Source organism: Perna viridis, chromosome 15 (assembly GCF_037379345.1).
Source record: "Perna viridis isolate PV_CMFRI_1.1 ecotype Kerala chromosome 15, ASM3737934v1, whole genome shotgun sequence".
Taxonomy (NCBI): domain Eukaryota; kingdom Metazoa; phylum Mollusca; class Bivalvia; order Mytilida; family Mytilidae; genus Perna; species Perna viridis.
In genome coordinates this window covers 23,890,969-23,908,095 of record NC_142459.1, presented here as the reverse complement: position 1 = coordinate 23,908,095, position 17,127 = coordinate 23,890,969, and the positions used below count along the sequence as shown (strand labels likewise).

Here is a 17,127-nt window from a genome sequence, read left to right as displayed (position 1 = left end):
TCATCTTATTTAAAAAATGTGTAGATACACTTGGCAAAGATCAAAATGTGCACCAATACAGAAATAAGAACGGACCTCAAAGGGTCTGCGTTGGAAAAAGCTACTGACCAGCTTACGTCTCCATATTGCTCCAAAAATACAAATAAAATATTAATGGTATCCGATACGAACAATACTGAAAATTAATGATCAATGATTTCTCAGTGAATCCTAACCGCAACATTACTTGAAAAGTTAGTTAATAATCTCTAAATACTTCTACCTAATGAGTACAATTTCTTCAAAAGTGGCATTTTTTGTAATCCGTAAATCATGTAAAAAGTCTTCTGTTGAAAAAGTACATTCTGTACCTAAAAACACATGTTTAACAGTACTTTTCCGAAGTTGATCGCAAAGTAAAAAAAAAGTATAAAAAAGAATTCTGAATAGTTACAGTCATGTACATGCATTAACATCACTATAACCAGAGGAAACATAGCAGTCGTGTCCCTTTTTTAATTACTACTTACAATTCACCAAAGTTTAAAAGAAATGTATTGAAACAAGACGTGTTATTACTTGCTTCTCTCAACTTCCTGAAAAATAAACACATCCAAGCTTATAAATTTCTTATAAACCTCCTTCAAGTCTTGTAGTATTATTTTCTTTTTTTTCAATAATGTACAAAACTGATAAACTTATACGAAAAAAAAACAAAGAGATGAGAAAATATACCTCTATTTACAAAACTACGCTACTTGAAATCAACGATCGAACGAAATGTTTTGGTACATGTAGTGGGTAGAAGAGGGCAGATCAACAATGAATCTGGCTTGGTTTTAATTAAAACAATGATTTTTTTTCATACCCCAGAGTTCTTCTTTTAATTTAAAGTGATGCGATTTGTCGGAGTTGAAGAATTGAATAGGGGGAAATCTGAATTTTATACTCTTTATGAAACTGGATACTGACTTATTTAAAAAGGATGGTCGTTAAATGTCACCACATTGTTATTACGGTATACATTCATAATATGATACATATACTGAGTATATTTCAAAGCTTACGATTGTCAACAAGAACAACAAAATCAAGAGCATAGTAAAAACGTATCATTTTTCTCGGTTTCTGAAAAGTCAGTGTTCGCAGATATTAATTTTCGTGGTTCTCAAAGTTGAAGAAATTATGTTTTGCAATAGTCTCCGCAGTGTGTGATCTCTTGTTTGATTAATTAGTTTATTTAGTTATTTTTTTTCAAAAAAATTAATGACGGCCGTTAATACGATATTAACAGCAAGTCCACATAGTTTCCTCTGTCCATTTTAATCTAACTCTTTGTTCTTATTTAAAACTAAAAAGAACTCACTAAATTTCCCAAGCCGTAGCTATTATTGTAGGAATTAACTTTTGACACTTTAATTGCATGTATACGGATTTACATTTTTGTTGACAGTTCTCAGCGTTTGTAATTAACGGCAATCTGTTTTTCGTAGTGAGTGTTTAAAACTTACATTTATAAATTTCTCTTTGTAAATAAAATGTTTTCACAGTATTGATTTTTGATGTGACAGGTACTCTATAGCCATTGATAAAAATATGTAAACAAGATCATGAATTTAGAAATTATAACCAACGTGCTTTTACCGTATATGTTTTTATAATAGACTTAGTTTAAATTTATACTTGATTGCATTGATGGATACGACCCCATTCAAAATTGTAAATATTATTTCACGTGTACTACTTTTTGCGTTCTTGAGCCAACCGAAAATATAGCGAAAATCAGTACACCACGAAAATTAATACGTTTACGGTATTAGAACAATCCTCTAGATCTAGTTGACCTTGAATGGCACAAATACCAAATAAAAAGAACATGCGAGATTTAAACCTTACATTAAGAACAATTAAAAACTTATTAAGGTTATTTTTGTAAAATGAAAATGAAAACATTTTTTTTTAAATTTTATCTTGAAACTTAAGTCAATTCACCAAAATATATGTTAAAAATAATGGTGGACGTTAAAATATGGATGAAATTTCAGATATTTAAATACATTCGGAAATCATATGATTGAAAAGTGTGGTTTGCTAAGGACAGTTATATTTATAATCAAATAAAATTTTTAACTACGTGTACAATTATACCATTGCCATACTGAATAAAATGTCGAAAGCGGCAGCTTATAATCCATTGTAATCATAAACAACACTTAAAGAGAAGTATCGGTCAGCTTGCCTGAATAATTCAGAAAATACTCTCATATCGGAATGTTGCAACAAAAACAAACAAATCATTGCATACAAAGAGAAGTATCAAAAAACAAACAATTTGCATCAATAGTGATCAATGACACATTAACATACAATGGGTAAAGTACCAATTCAATGGTATCGATCAATAGTGATCAATATACATATGGTATTTGACACATTAACATACAACATATATGGGTAAAGGACTAAAAACATGGTATAAATCAATAGCGATCAATATACACAGGCAAATATTTTTCACGTGAAATTCATGTTAATCGAGCTTCACATGAAATTCATGTGAAATTCACTACACACAAATTTCATGTAAACATTTCGTGTAAACTTCACGTGAAGGCTCCATTCACCCGAATTTCACGAACTCTGTCACTTAGTTTATTCGCTCAATTCAGGTGAACATCGTGTGGATATCATGTAAAATAATTTTGCTTGTGTACATGTAGTATTTGACACAAATTGACATACAACATACATTGGTAACAGACCAATTAAACGGTATCAATTAAAAGTCGAAAATCAATAGTTAAGACAGTAAAATATTGTTTTCATAAAAGGATGATTTTGGAATATGACATAAATTAGTGAAAGGGGTATTGTGCAAGAATGTAAAAACTAAGGAAGTAGTTCACAGCTTATGTGTTGTGGTTGTTTAAAACACACCCTGGTTGGGTCTTCTTGTCTCGTTTTTTTATGCGAGCGTTAATGAGATATAAAATACGATGAATATAAATCCAAACCATTTGTGTAAATGAATATGGCACCATGTCATCTTAAAGCGCAGAATGTAATTTTATGCAAGTTTTACTCGGAAGTCATGTGACTTTTGAGTCTTAAAACCTTTTGATGCCAATCAAATCGACTTCACGTTGATAGTACATAAGCCACTTTCGATAAATGGTAAATTCTTTATAAAGACTATTATTCGGCTAAGAGCAATGTTTTCTAGTCTATAAATATCTGTATACATGTCTATTATTTTAGGTCTACATTTTCTTATTTATTTATCAAGAAACTTATTATACACATCATCTTTGATCGCTTTATGGTTTATGCAGTTCCATTGGTGTTCAATTTTGTCAGGTACTTATTTGAATCAGAAGATAAATACTGAAATGAACTTTGACCAATATTCTAAACTTAAAAACTGGTCAACCTTTCTTATCTATTATCTCTTGTCTTTAAACAATTGGGTCAAGATGAAAATAGATTTTTGTAAGTACCAAAATGTCCGGAAGGTAAGAAGAGTACTATCGTGTTGTTCGTATACCATTATGTAAAGGTTAAGACAATATTACTCTCTAAAAATATATAGTCTGAAACACTGTAACTGTTTCAGTGATTCCACCAATTCCCGCCATTTCATTGATATAATCAAATAAATCAAATAGACAAAAATACAAGACAATTCCTTTAAGGAATGTCTGTTGTACTTTTTCTGTCTATGCAGTACATAATATACGTAGAATGTTATTTTGAAGTGTGCATATTTCAAACAGACCGAAAACAAGTACTAACTTTAAAAAAAGATAGCCGACGCTGTAAAACTGGTTCTTTTTACTTATATTTTTTCTATATTTCAGTCAGGAAATAACACATGACACCCAATTTTAATTTCCGATACAGTTTTTTTTCGAATGCCACCAAGTTATCAGTATTTGGCCATTCGGGAAACATAATTTCGGTCAGCTGACTTTCATGTCCATGGAAGAGCGTTCTTAAGGTCAAAGGGTAAAAAGCAGACATTTCTTATAATTCAGTTTTAGTATCAAATAGTGTAAATTATCAAAAAGGGTTGATGATGTCACATTCACATAGCAAAACTTGGGCTATGAGATGATGGACATTTTTTTTATCCAACCAAAAAGCGTGTTACATTTGAAATTAAAATATTCCGCTTAGTTGTTTAGTACCAATCCATATAAATCTGGTCATTGCCGTTGGTAGAGATGATTCATGTAAAAATACCCAACGAAAGAAAACATTCCTTTTAGTCAACATATTTTTACGTAATGATGGTCCTTTACGTAATAAGATCAGATCTACAATTCTGTGAAACCATACATTTGTCCTCAACTAAAATCAACTAAATCAAACCAAATCGAGAAAAATATCCGTTAGAAAGTGCCAATTTCATACACTATATATATATATAATTGTTTAACATGGTGACTAACCAAGACTGGTGATATGTTTTTGAGTTCGAAATGAAGAGTAAATTTGGTGGGTTTTTTAAATGCATGAATCGCCTACTGTCTGATTTTGTAGACTTCTTCGTAAAATATTTACCCAAGTCCATGTTTGTTTGGTACACTTATAACTTGTCAAATTAACAAAAAAGGGCAACACAGAACACCTTCCTTTAATAGGCAACTTTAAGGTTAGCAGTAAATAGTGGTTAATGGTTAATTGGTTATTGTCATGTAAACATTATTTAACGAAGTGATTTTGACGAAACACAGAAACCTAAGTACCGAACAGGACTCGACATCTTGATTGTAATTCACATTTCATTTATATATTTATCATTTTTATTACCTAGGAAAGTCAATTCCTGAAGTGTTGAGTAAAGGTAGTTTGAATTAACAGTCCCATGTAAAACATATATATATATATATATGTAATATGTAAATATATGCAATATATTTTCACACGGTTTTGAAATGAATTTGCAAGATTTTTTCATGAAATTCACAAAAAAATTATGCCTTGGGATACATGTGGTTGCAATTTCATGTGAAAATAAAATATATTGCATTACAAATCTCTGTGGATGTCATGCCAATTTCGATTCTCATGAATTTCCTGTGAAGTATTTACCTGTGTATTCTTTGATGTACGAATTGGTGTCATGGGTAAAACATTCTTTCAGATGATTTCTTTTCTGCTTTAGTTTACTGTTGATCGACTTATGTTCAGTTTAGAAACATGTAAATTAGAAAGTCCAAGTATATATACTTATTTCTAATTCTAAACATTCTTGCGTTGCTGCTGTAGTTGTAAAAAAAATACCACCGTCTAACGCTCCTAGGAATAGAAAATAAAGAAGAGATATCTGGCCTTCGGATATAAGGATCGGAAGTTAGAGAAGCGATATATGGTCTCCTAGGGATAAAAAGTTAGAGAAGCGGTAAAGGTCTCCTAGGGATAGAAAGTTAGAGAAGCAATATACGGTCTCCTGGGATAGAAAGAGAAGGGATATATGGTATGCGAGGGATAGATAGAGGAGCTATATATGGTCTTATTGCCGTGAATAAAGCAAGTTACTAATGGCACTAACACATGCGATCTTCTTATGTTTATAGGGATAGTCGCTGTACTTGGTGGTATCATACCTACGAAAGCAGGTACGTTTATGTACTGCTGTACACAAGATTATTTCTAATGGAAAATGCACAAATCGAATGAAACAGAAATAAGAGTAATCAAGGGAACCAAGGTTATAGCGGTAATCAAAAGAATGTAATCCAGGGACAAAGACCAGACATGGAAAACAGACATACACAACAAAGACATTAAGTAACTAAAATCATACATTTAAAGTAACAAAAGCAAAGGAGCAACTCGGACTCCACTAACGACTTGGAGCATGGACCGAGCGCACCGGTAAGGTAAGCGTAACTAAGATAGGTATCATAGATTGCAAGAAAATGATTAAATACTATAATAATACGGGAAGGTTTTTAATTCTATGATTGCCATTAAGGGGCTTGATTTGGACTATCACCATGTCCTTGCTTGAATCTTGAAACTGTATTTCTTTAAAAAGACAAGCTACAAGTACATGCATATCATGTCTACCAAAGGGACGGAACTTTTAATAATGCTTTCATAATAAAAAAAAAGAACTGAAAACGATACGGTCAATCAAAGTTTACAATATCAATATCCTAATTACTTTAATTGCGTCAGCTGGAACTATGCATGTAATAAGGAAACCTTCACCAACTCCTGTAAAAGCTGACAATAGCACTGATAAGCAGGCTGAGTAGTAACATAATTTAATAGCTGATTTTTCTTTTAAATCACTACATTAAAATCCTAATCAGAAAATCTTGGTAAAATGAGAAAATGTTTTACCGAGTAACTTATTCAAAAGTTATGTTTAGAAATAAGAATTTACATAGCTTGGGTTTAATTTTAAGGTAACAACATATTGTTTATGGTTTCAGATGTTAAGCCATACTTTCCTGTAACAGAAAACAGTGAAGTTTTTGTTAAGGATGGTGATCATGTTGGACTTAAATGTATTCCTGAAGGTGACCCCAAACCTACAGTCACCTGGCATACCCCAAAAAACATTGATCCAAATGTGAGTAGGCTTTTCAGCCATTGGTATAATTTCCTGCAAAAAAATATTTTCTATTAAACCAATGGCTGTTTGTTTAGTACAATTTACTTCACTTTGTATCTCTATGATTGGCTTTGGAGATTCCCTATGAGTTACTGACCTGACTATTTATTAAAATACCCGTACATAAAACAGTAGTATGTATCTACCAAAACTCCGGTTAGTTCATTCCATGTATGTTAGGTACCAGAACTGTTTAGTCTTTTAATCTACGAAACAACATATAGTGTGGTTTATTAATCAACATATAATAGATAACACCATTTGTTTTTACTAATATCAATTTACACTATTCAATTATTGTTTGTCTTACAGGGACAGTTAGCGAATCAACACATTCATTATCATTTTGCTAATATTGAGTTGGAGATTACAGACATGACCAAAGATTTGGTAGGAACCTACGTCTGTCTGGCCCACAACAAATTCGGAACAGCATCATTAACTTATGTTGTCAATTATGGACCAGGTATACGAATTTTTATTTACTAAGCGAGCATTTAGACTAATTTGTTTCTTGCTTTAACATCTCAAATTGAATCATTAAAATTGGACTGTGTGGGTAACCCTACTTTTAAATACTATATGAAATACACAGAGAATGATTTTATTTTGAATAATAGTACCTATATAAAAAAGACTAAAATTGGAATTATTTAAGCGTGAAAAGAGTTTAACTTGAACAATTATTGCAATCCATTTTAATGTATAAATCAACTTCTATTTTAGCACTGACACCACCGCCAATTGTAGGAACGACAGTTCACCTGACAAGTCCTCCACCATTTAAGATAAAGCCTGAAGTATTTCTTACGCATTCGGTCTTTAATGTAAAAGAAGGGGACCCGGTACTGGCTGTGCCATGTGCTGCAGATGGATTACCACTTCCAAATGTAAAGTGGTCCGCTGTAGGGGTAACTATTTTTCGTTGCACCTTTTTGATTTGGTATCTGTGACGAAAATACTCAAATTAATATTGTTTACATCATCTATTTGACAGGGTAATGGAACATCATGTATGGTGCTTTATAAGTTTTAATGCCTCCTAATTTGGATCATAATGATAGTAAAACAGTACACACCATTATTTCTTAACATAGATTGATTTTCACGTTTTTTACCCTGAATACCCTTGGATCGTATGTTGGATTCGTCCGTCCAGGTAGCATATAAGCAGCCAGTGGAAGTGCGCTCTCAACTAATTCTCTTAGATTGATATAGTGTTGCAATAGTTTTTAGAGGGGGTTAAATAGTATTTGGATTTGATAGTGAGTGATCTGTATAATTCAAGTCATTGGAATTTAGCGATATAATCCTTTTCATAGTATGGGGTTGGATTATGTAAGATGGCAAAGTGCATGCGCTTGTCTGAAACAATTTACATTGTTGTGTTTGTCGTGAATATGTATAATTCTTTTTGATATATTTAGGTCTGTGTGTATTAGAAGTGATTCTATGTATTGATAGCATTAGTGTTCATTATTTGATATTGTTATTTGAAAATCGTTGTAGTGAATTTATTGTGGTCCATTTGATAGTGCATGCAATGTTCTGTGTAAAGTACAATTGGCTAGTTCAGTTCGACTAGAGTAAATAGGTTTGATAATATGTGTCAAAGTGACCGTTTCCAAATGTCAATAATGCAAAACATGCCACCTACATGTGATACATGACTTGTATATCTATAAATTCCTTAACAATTAAGTATAGTCCATATAAAACTCACCCATAGTAAATTGATTCATTCCATGGAAAAACTCACCAAACAAACGATACTGTTTTTCGAAATATGCTTTATTTTTACAAACCAACTATCCTTTTTGTATCTAGATTAGTATTTTTGTGAAAATCATATATTTATCTCCATCGAAAATCAACAAAATAAAACAAAGTCTTACAAAGAGCAAAATTCATGTACAATTTATATATATTTTTATTTCAAAAGCAACCAAATGAAAAACTACGACTAGTAATGTGATCAGTAACTGTTTCTGAAATAAAACTGAATTCGATGGGTTTTTGACATTGTTGAATCACCTCCTGTCTGACTTGTATTAAGACTGATACTTAAAATATTGTTTTTAACTAAATTAAATATATTGTTTATACAAATAACTACTTTACAACTTATTTCCAATTTTCTCCCTTCACAATATCCATTCCCCATCCCCCGTTATAGCATAAAATGTGATGTTTACCCTATACAAGTGAAGTATAGTGGGATTAAACTCCTTACTGATGACGTTCGTACTTACTTACAGACAAAAGACGTTTTATACATTTGTCACCTCTTTACAGACAAAAATGCCATCAAATGCAGTCCAGTATCAAAACTTTCTGATAATCCGGGATATAAGACTTGATGACAATCGAACATACCAATGTAATGCTTCAAATTCAGAAGGATGGTCTGCAAAAACAATCCAAATTTTTGTCAAACCAAAACGTAAGTACAATAGAGTATACCAGCTTTCAAAACAGTATGTTTATACATGTTTCTGAAAAATTCCCAACGATGTTAGAACTGTCAAATTTGCGATGCAAATTTTTGGTCGTTCCCTCCGCGGGAATCAAACTCGTACCGCTGTGACATCTATGGCAACACCGCCTGCACAAAGTCCAGCGCCCTAGACCACTCGGCCGGCTAGGCTATATTAAAATATAGTTTTGCTGGTCAGGTCATTCCTCCTCGTAGGATTATTCTACGGCTGTAACTTAGTACACGATGTATGGTAGTACGGGACAGTTCATTTAGATGTTATTATGTAGGATAGAGGATCAAATTAATGATGCATGCATGGTGTAGCAGTTGTTCTTCACCAAACTATTCTACGGTTCTGTAGCGGCTGCTTGATCTTTTATGCATTGTTCCGCTAGCTTAAAGATTCTGCTATACAGAATGTGATTTTTTCACAAGTCACGAGCACTCTTCGTTATACGAATCTGTGAAGATGTTTTTTCTTGTACTTTTAGCACACGTGAAACCGACGGTGTCTATGATTCCCAGTACATTTACCAAATATGGTCAATCGACGACGCTGATTTGTACCGTCAGTGGATATCCTGCACCAACAGTCACGTGGTACCTCAATGGTGTTAGTATAACTACAACACTTTATTTCCATATTTTTGGACTTGAGGGTTATTGACCTTTGTGTGTTGTCTTGTTTTCTTTATCTTTAGTTTCTATGTAATATGTAATTGTTTGTTATTCTGACTTTATTTTGGTTTTTGTTTTTGTTCTTGTGTGTGTTTCTGTAGTTTCTGTCCTTTTTTCACCGATATCTTGTCTTCTAAAAAACGAAAAAAGAAAGGTATGTGTTAAGTGAAAGCTTTAAGTCAATTGAGAAAGGGAAACTACAGACTTCTACTGAAAATTTTATTTAGGTCTTCTTTTCCAAGCGCATTCTATCTGTTCTCCTTGCATGCATGAACTGCTTTCTATCAACAGTACATATTTGGGTCCCTACTGTGAATTCATATAGTTTCTCATCATATTTCCTACGTAAAGTTTGACATTATATTTCAGGAATTATAATAAACCCATTTTTATGGCATTGTGTAAATAACGAACTCGAAAATGAAGTTTACGTGTTATTTACATGTCGTAATATGTCATGTTTCTGGTCTTCCTCTTGTCAGTACTTTGTTTTTGTATCAATCAGAAGTTTTGTTCCTTACCCTAGGTCTTCTTATTAAGCAAACTGAACTACACGGCCATTTCCGCTTTACTAAATTAAGGCTACAAACCAATAATGTCACTTCCCACAGAGTCCAATGTTAATTTCACTGATTTCAATGAATTATGGAGCTTCGACCTTAAGTTTAACCTGAAGAAGACTATGCATTACCTAAAAGCTGCATGTATACACTAATAGCCCTGAATATATAATTTGGGGTTTACTACCTTGCAGTGCGACACCGTCTCCTAGAAGACAATGAACTAAAAACAGAATGGGTATTCCCCTACATTTCACTGAAAGCGGTCTTCATGCAGAACTTATTAAAAAAATTTAAACCAACTCAGTAAGTTACAGTGACCATTTTATACAGAAATAAAAAAAAATATAATTCCCTGCCGAACACAAGCTCACTTGTGCAGAATTTATGTGCATCTTTTCCACAGCAACATAACACAAGTGCACTCCCAGACAGCATGCCTCCGTAGGCTGGTGGTTGGTTCGTTGGCTTTTAGTTGGCGTTGGCCAATGCAGAAGTCGGTGGTTATGGAAATATTTCTTCTTGATTAATTTTTAACAAAATGGTTTCTACTCGACAAGCTAATGATTAAACACGACGTTTCGAAATTTCAAATACTTTCATATCCTAAAAATGTTCTACGTTGACCCAACGTTGACCCTACTATATTCAGAACAACCGTTGCATTTCATGTTTCTATTTAATAACTTATCTTAGAAGCTTTTCGTGTTTGAAACTATTATTAAATTTTAATTTTTTAAATCAAAACCATGAAAATATCATTTTTATTATTCTGCGTTCCCTAACCAAAGCCAACAGTAAGCCAACATTGGTAGAACATTTAACGTCGAAACAATTTCAGTAACAAACAAGTTAAAGCAGGCTTAATGTTATTCATGATGCAAAAAAGTATGTAGATCTCAAAAAAAGTAAAAACAAAGATGAAAATCCGGACGTATGAGAGCAAATATTGTGTTACATCTAAACTGCGATACTAAGTTGGGCCAACGTTGGCTAAACGTTGAAACAGCAAAATTTTAATTTTAATTCCTTCAAAAATAATTTTTATTGGCTCTTTTTCACGAATTCTGTTATTTGCATGTTTATGCAACAAGTATCTGCGTTTAACATTTAGAAGTTAATAACACCAAAAATTATTATTAATAACCAAATCTACTTATGATAAAAATAATGTACATGATTATCTCCTCCGTAAGCAGTTTTGTAACAGAGAGCATGATATGCCTTTTACAAAACAGAAGTTGTCTTTCATTTTGAACAAATATATACATATTTTCAATGTAAATACTTCCTAAACACAAAACAGTGACAGTCTATTAATATCTAGTATACAAATGATTGTTGTATCCACTAATTTTACATGTTTTATAATAGATTTTGTTGTTTAAATCTTGTTAACTACACTCAGCTTGTTATTGGTATATACTAACTGTAATGAATGTATATGATAAACTGAGGGCAAATTTAAGCTTTTGTACTCTGAAGAAGACTTAGTGTATAGAATCTGTACTTTGCCACATAACTAGGTACGCAATAGAATACCATCGTAGGACCACATGCATGGTTGAGTTAACGGTATTGTAGTCATACGCGACTTAAAGTAGTATTATCCACCTGGTGGCGCTAAAAAAATTGTTCGATATCATTTGAAATATAGAACAATAAATCTGTCAAGAATTTTGGCGCGAAGCGAGGAGCTTAGAAAAATGGCAATGTTCACAATTTCCACCAGTAAAATTATAATTTTAGAACCGCACTGTCAAATTACGGAAAGATTCTTCCGCCTAATGGCTCCAAGGTGTAACTAGACAGGCTGAGGAGTTCCGATTGCTTCCAATGCAATACAATAGAATTATAACTTGATATATTGCTCAAATAAGCACTGCATTTCAAAGAGAAGAGAAATTTCACTTTCAGAAATTGATACCCGAGAAAACAACTTCACATACAATACAGAACGCTAAACTGACGGACATGGGTACTTACACGTGCTCAGCCAGTAACGATGCAGGAAATAGTACTGCTAATACCGTCTTCTTTGTCCGTGGCAGTAAGTATATAACAATACGTACATGGTTTAGTTTACATTGATACGTCTATACAGCTTTCTTTTTAACATTATATTCATCGTGTTTTAAGACGGCAATGCGGTCATTTCTGCTCTGCAAATGCATTTACTGGAGACTTGAACCTACAGACTGTTTATGTAAAATTGAATAAATTATCGGAACTGAATTACTTGATTGAGTTGTGTTTCAACCTGCATTTCAGTCAACAAAACATTTGAAAACTGTGGTTATCTACCAAATAAATGTGTGGCCTAAGAATCTCTTGAACAGTAAGTAAACAAACAGCTTTCAAAAATTGACTAGTAAATTGTTTTGCACTATAATTTTACTTTTACAATAAACATTCTTTGTAGTATGTAAGCTACGTGTTTATTTCACGTAAAGATTTTTAACGTTTAGCTTCGCCTAAAATAACCAAAACACCGAACCAGCTGGTGACTGTTACTCCCAAGAACCAGACAACTTTGACTTGCGAAGCTTCCGGCGAACCCTCTCCTTCAATAACATGGACCGTCAAAGCGGTATGTAGCTTTTCAATATGACAATCATTGTATGTAGTTCTGATTTACTGTCATGTATACCATTTTTGATAGTAAAAGATTGATGTCACTTTACTTTGCATACAACAGATTGTTGCAGTCTTGTCTCCTTAGTCTCCATCTACAACATACCATAATTTATCACGTCTTTAAAAATCCTCTCGCTGTGATCTGGACTAGTTTTACCGCAGACCTTGACCTTAATACATTATCTACCTTTACTCCTCACCTAAGTCTCCTTTGACCCGCCTCTACCTCTTGATTCGGATGTCGAGCTTAAAGTTCGGCTATGGTGCGAATATTTTTTTTCTTTTCTCATGGACATATAATTACATTTACTCAGCATTACTCTGCATTATATACGCAAATCCCATTGGGCGTTGGCGTCATGAGTCGATGAAAGAGTCATCTTCGGGCTATCGTACGTGTATTAATAAAGACCATGCCCACAATAAATGGACTACTTTTTAAATTTATTGATCACTTTTTAGACCCTTTTATGTGGTACATGTCTAAGTTGATGAGCATTCCGCCAGGTAGGGCTTGGGTAGAACGAAATATTTTTTTCTCGCCGAAATTTATATTGAACATGCCCTACGCACAGTTAGCACAAAAGAGTCTATTGTCTATTTTCTATGTATATAGCTAAAATAAAATATAAAGAAAATAAGAGAAATAGATGACATACAGTTATAAAAAATAAATATTTCATTTTTGATGTTTAATCGGCGCGTAAAAGAGTTCACTTAGCACACTTTCGTTTAAGCGATTTTACACGCTGATGAAACATCACAAATGAAACTTTCAATACTTAAACAGTCAACTGTGTTAACCAAGTAGTGATGGTGTTTCTACTCCAGCTACACAGGCAAATATTGTTCACGTGAAAATCATGTTAATCGAACTTCACGTGAAATTCATGTGAAATTCACTAACACGAATTTCATGTGAACATTTCGTGTGAATTTCACGTGAAGGTTCCATTCACCCGAATTTCACGTGAACTCTATCACTTAGTTTATTTACTCAATTCATGTGAAAATCATGTGAAATTCGTGTGAAACTTATGTGAAATAATTTTGCCTGTGTACAAGCAGATCATTAGAGAGCCAGCTATATGGTGTTCTTTATTTGCTACTGATATTCCACGTTTCACAAAAAATATATACATATATAAGTACATGTATTACATTCGATTTAAGTAGGTAGACCTAGGATAAGGGACACAGCTCTTACAAATGATTGGAATGTTTGTTTTCAGCATTTTACATCAATTTCTTGTAAGCATCAAAGTAACTTTGACTAATTTCATTCAGTTTTTGATAAAGCTTGACAGGTTTAAGTGAAATTGATTATGATACAAATATATCATTGATTTCCAGTGGTATGTCCCTTACCCCAGGTCTACCTCCTTAAACAGTTTGAATTAGATTCTGTTTCATTGAATTATATATCTGATACATCTGTTAATGTCATATTTTGTTACCTGCTATATTACACTAATGGTTCTCATATGTATGCATGATACCTGTAGAAATGCCTTAATGAATGAAGTATTCTTACTTGAAACATTTCTGTCGGTAAAGTGACAAAAAGTACGACTGTAAAAACAAAGATTTTGTGTCGGTTTCATGACTAAAAGTTCAGAACTCTTCACGTGGTTTTTATAATATAAATTACTTACATATATTCAACGGTCCTCGCTATGAACATTAAATGAATACCTGTCAAAATATTGCCTTAAAATTTGATCTCTTTTATATTCAAGATCGTATAAATCTAGCTGTTTATGAAACTTTACAACGGACAGTCCGATGGGTGTAGGCGGATCCAATAGGGCCATGGTCCCTTATGAACTTGAAAATTTATGAAAATAACAAAATGTTTTGTGTATATGCACGCATAAAAAAAAGTGCAAAATTTTTTTGTGAACCTTCTCCCTCGGGCCCCATTGGGTGATATCCTGGAACCACCCTTGGTAACGGGGAACAAATGTCTTGACTGTATAAAGTTAACCAGGGAACCAGTAGTAGCGTTATTTTGAACTTTTCTCTGTCTTTATACAGTTAACCGGAGGAACCAGTAATATACAGAAACAGCTAGGGACGAATAACACAACGTTAACGTTACCCGGATTATCGGAATCTGTAATAGTAACGTGTATAGCAGCTAATCCTTTCGGGCAAGTTCAAGCAACGTCATCTGTTATTTATATGCCAGGTAGGTAATCTGTTGGCAAATAATATATATCTGCGCAAGCAGTGAAAGTACTTGTGAAATACAAAATGAAATATCTAGTGTTGGAATTTTATTCGACAACTATATATGTATATATAAAGTCTAAAGGAATCTGCCAACCAGCAAACTTAATGGGTATCGGATCGTCCAGTCATGACGATGCAGCACAAACAAAAATAATTATATAAGTCTAAAGGATTGTACAACGATACGATAAAGATGTTAACACACTATAATAAAATATATAATGGGCATTATATATTTTGTTATAGTGTGTTAACATCTTTACCGGTATCGTTGTACAATCCTTTAGACTTATATATATATATATATATATACAAACTTCTCAGAATGTGACGACTCTATTCGCTACGCTGCTCCATCGGATCAAATTGATACAGGGAAGATACATAAACGTATAGAAAGGTCTGAAAAATTCCCAACGATGTTAGAACTGTCAAATTAGCGATGCAAATTTTTGGTCGCTCGCTCCGCGGGACTCGAACTCGTACCGTTGTGACATCTATGGCAACACCGCCTGCACTAAGTCCAGCGCCCTAGACCACTCGGCCAGCTAGGCTATATATTCAATCAGAAAGCATGTTACTTCTGAAATTAAATTATTAGGTAGATAATGCATAGGAAAGCTGTATCATCAGTTAGTTACATACCCATCAACACTGCTATATAATAATGCACTGAAATCTTGAAACCTGGTCTATCTGTAATGCGTATGTATATTTGCAAGTTCCGTGTACACGTACATGTATGTATATAAACCTGGCCTATCTTATGTGCATGTTCCATGTACAATGCGTATATAAGCAAGGTTCTAACCTTTTAGACTGAGTTCAAGCTACATGGTATACCTGATCAATTCAGACTCGGGGAAGCATAATCACATTAGTTGTTGGCATGGGTCGTCTTTTGTTCCCAGTACCATTTCAATATCTTACATGTATATGTAATGGCTTTTGTAATTTTGCAAAAAAACATGAAATCGGAAGCATTTTCTATACCTGTACATGCATACAGCATGTACAGTTTACGTTACGATTTTATGCTGTGCATACATAAAGCGATAAATAAACGCTTTCTGTAGTATGTGAGTTGTGTATATAAATCTTAATTGATTAAGGATGAAGGTTTTGAAAGAGTTGTAAAAGGAACCGAGATTAGAGCGGTAATCAAAATTAACATTCGAAGGGAAAATACCTAAACAGAAAGAAAAATAGACACACTCAACAATGAACATGGAGAAAAAGCAAAATAACAAGTAGAAATAAACAAAAGTAAATAAGCAACCAGAACTCCACTGAATACCGAGACATGGACCAAGTGCACAGGTAGGGTAAGCATTCTCTGCCTTTCTAGAAACACCCGCCGAGTTCATAATGAAATATCATGACCGGGATGGACGAAACTGTGACGATGTGAAATGTAGTTATAACACACACAAACGTAGAACAACAGAACCTTCTTTAACTCTAATTAGCTTTTATAATATTATTTTGCAGTGGTATTTCCTGGAAGAAAAAGAAGCATTTACTGAATAAATCTTGAGAAAACAAGAATATTAGTGATTTATTCTCAACATATCACCTAAAAATAGTTCCAACGCAGGAGCAGTAGTATATAGTCCCTGTTTGAAGGAGTGACGGTCGGACTGACGGATGAATTGACATTATGGTAACAGCACTATTTAGGGTGCCTTGCATTTCTTTCGTCATAGAAAAAATGGGGATTATACAAAATTGTAAAACTCATTAAACAATAAAAGTTTCTTTGAGAAATATAGGTTATCATTATGAGAAAATAAAGAGAAAGAGTTGCCTACATGTACATTAAACCAGTTCACATTTGAATGGTACTTTTGTGAAAGAGGTTTTCTGCAAATTCTACAAATTCAATAAATAGCTGGATTAGCCATGTGTCGGCTGTCCTACTACAATTTTCT

General features: G+C 33.3%; 1 protein-coding gene across 1 annotated transcript; it reads left to right on the top strand.

Moving 5' to 3' along the window:
• The first annotated feature begins 2,347 nt into the window (after positions 1–2,347).
• Positions 2,348–16,744, top strand: LOC148597546 (neurofascin-like). Its single transcript, XM_088563045.1, has 12 exons — positions 2,348–2,351; positions 3,474–3,491; positions 5,559–5,600; positions 6,426–6,565; positions 6,920–7,073; positions 7,334–7,518; positions 8,903–9,050; positions 9,578–9,699; positions 12,242–12,374; positions 12,793–12,914; positions 14,999–15,152; positions 16,688–16,744. The coding sequence occupies exons 1-12, from the start codon at positions 2,348–2,350 to the stop codon at positions 16,720–16,722; spliced, it is 1,257 nt and encodes a 418-aa protein (XP_088419171.1). The 3' UTR covers positions 16,723–16,744.
• Positions 16,745–17,127: the final 383 nt, after the last annotated feature.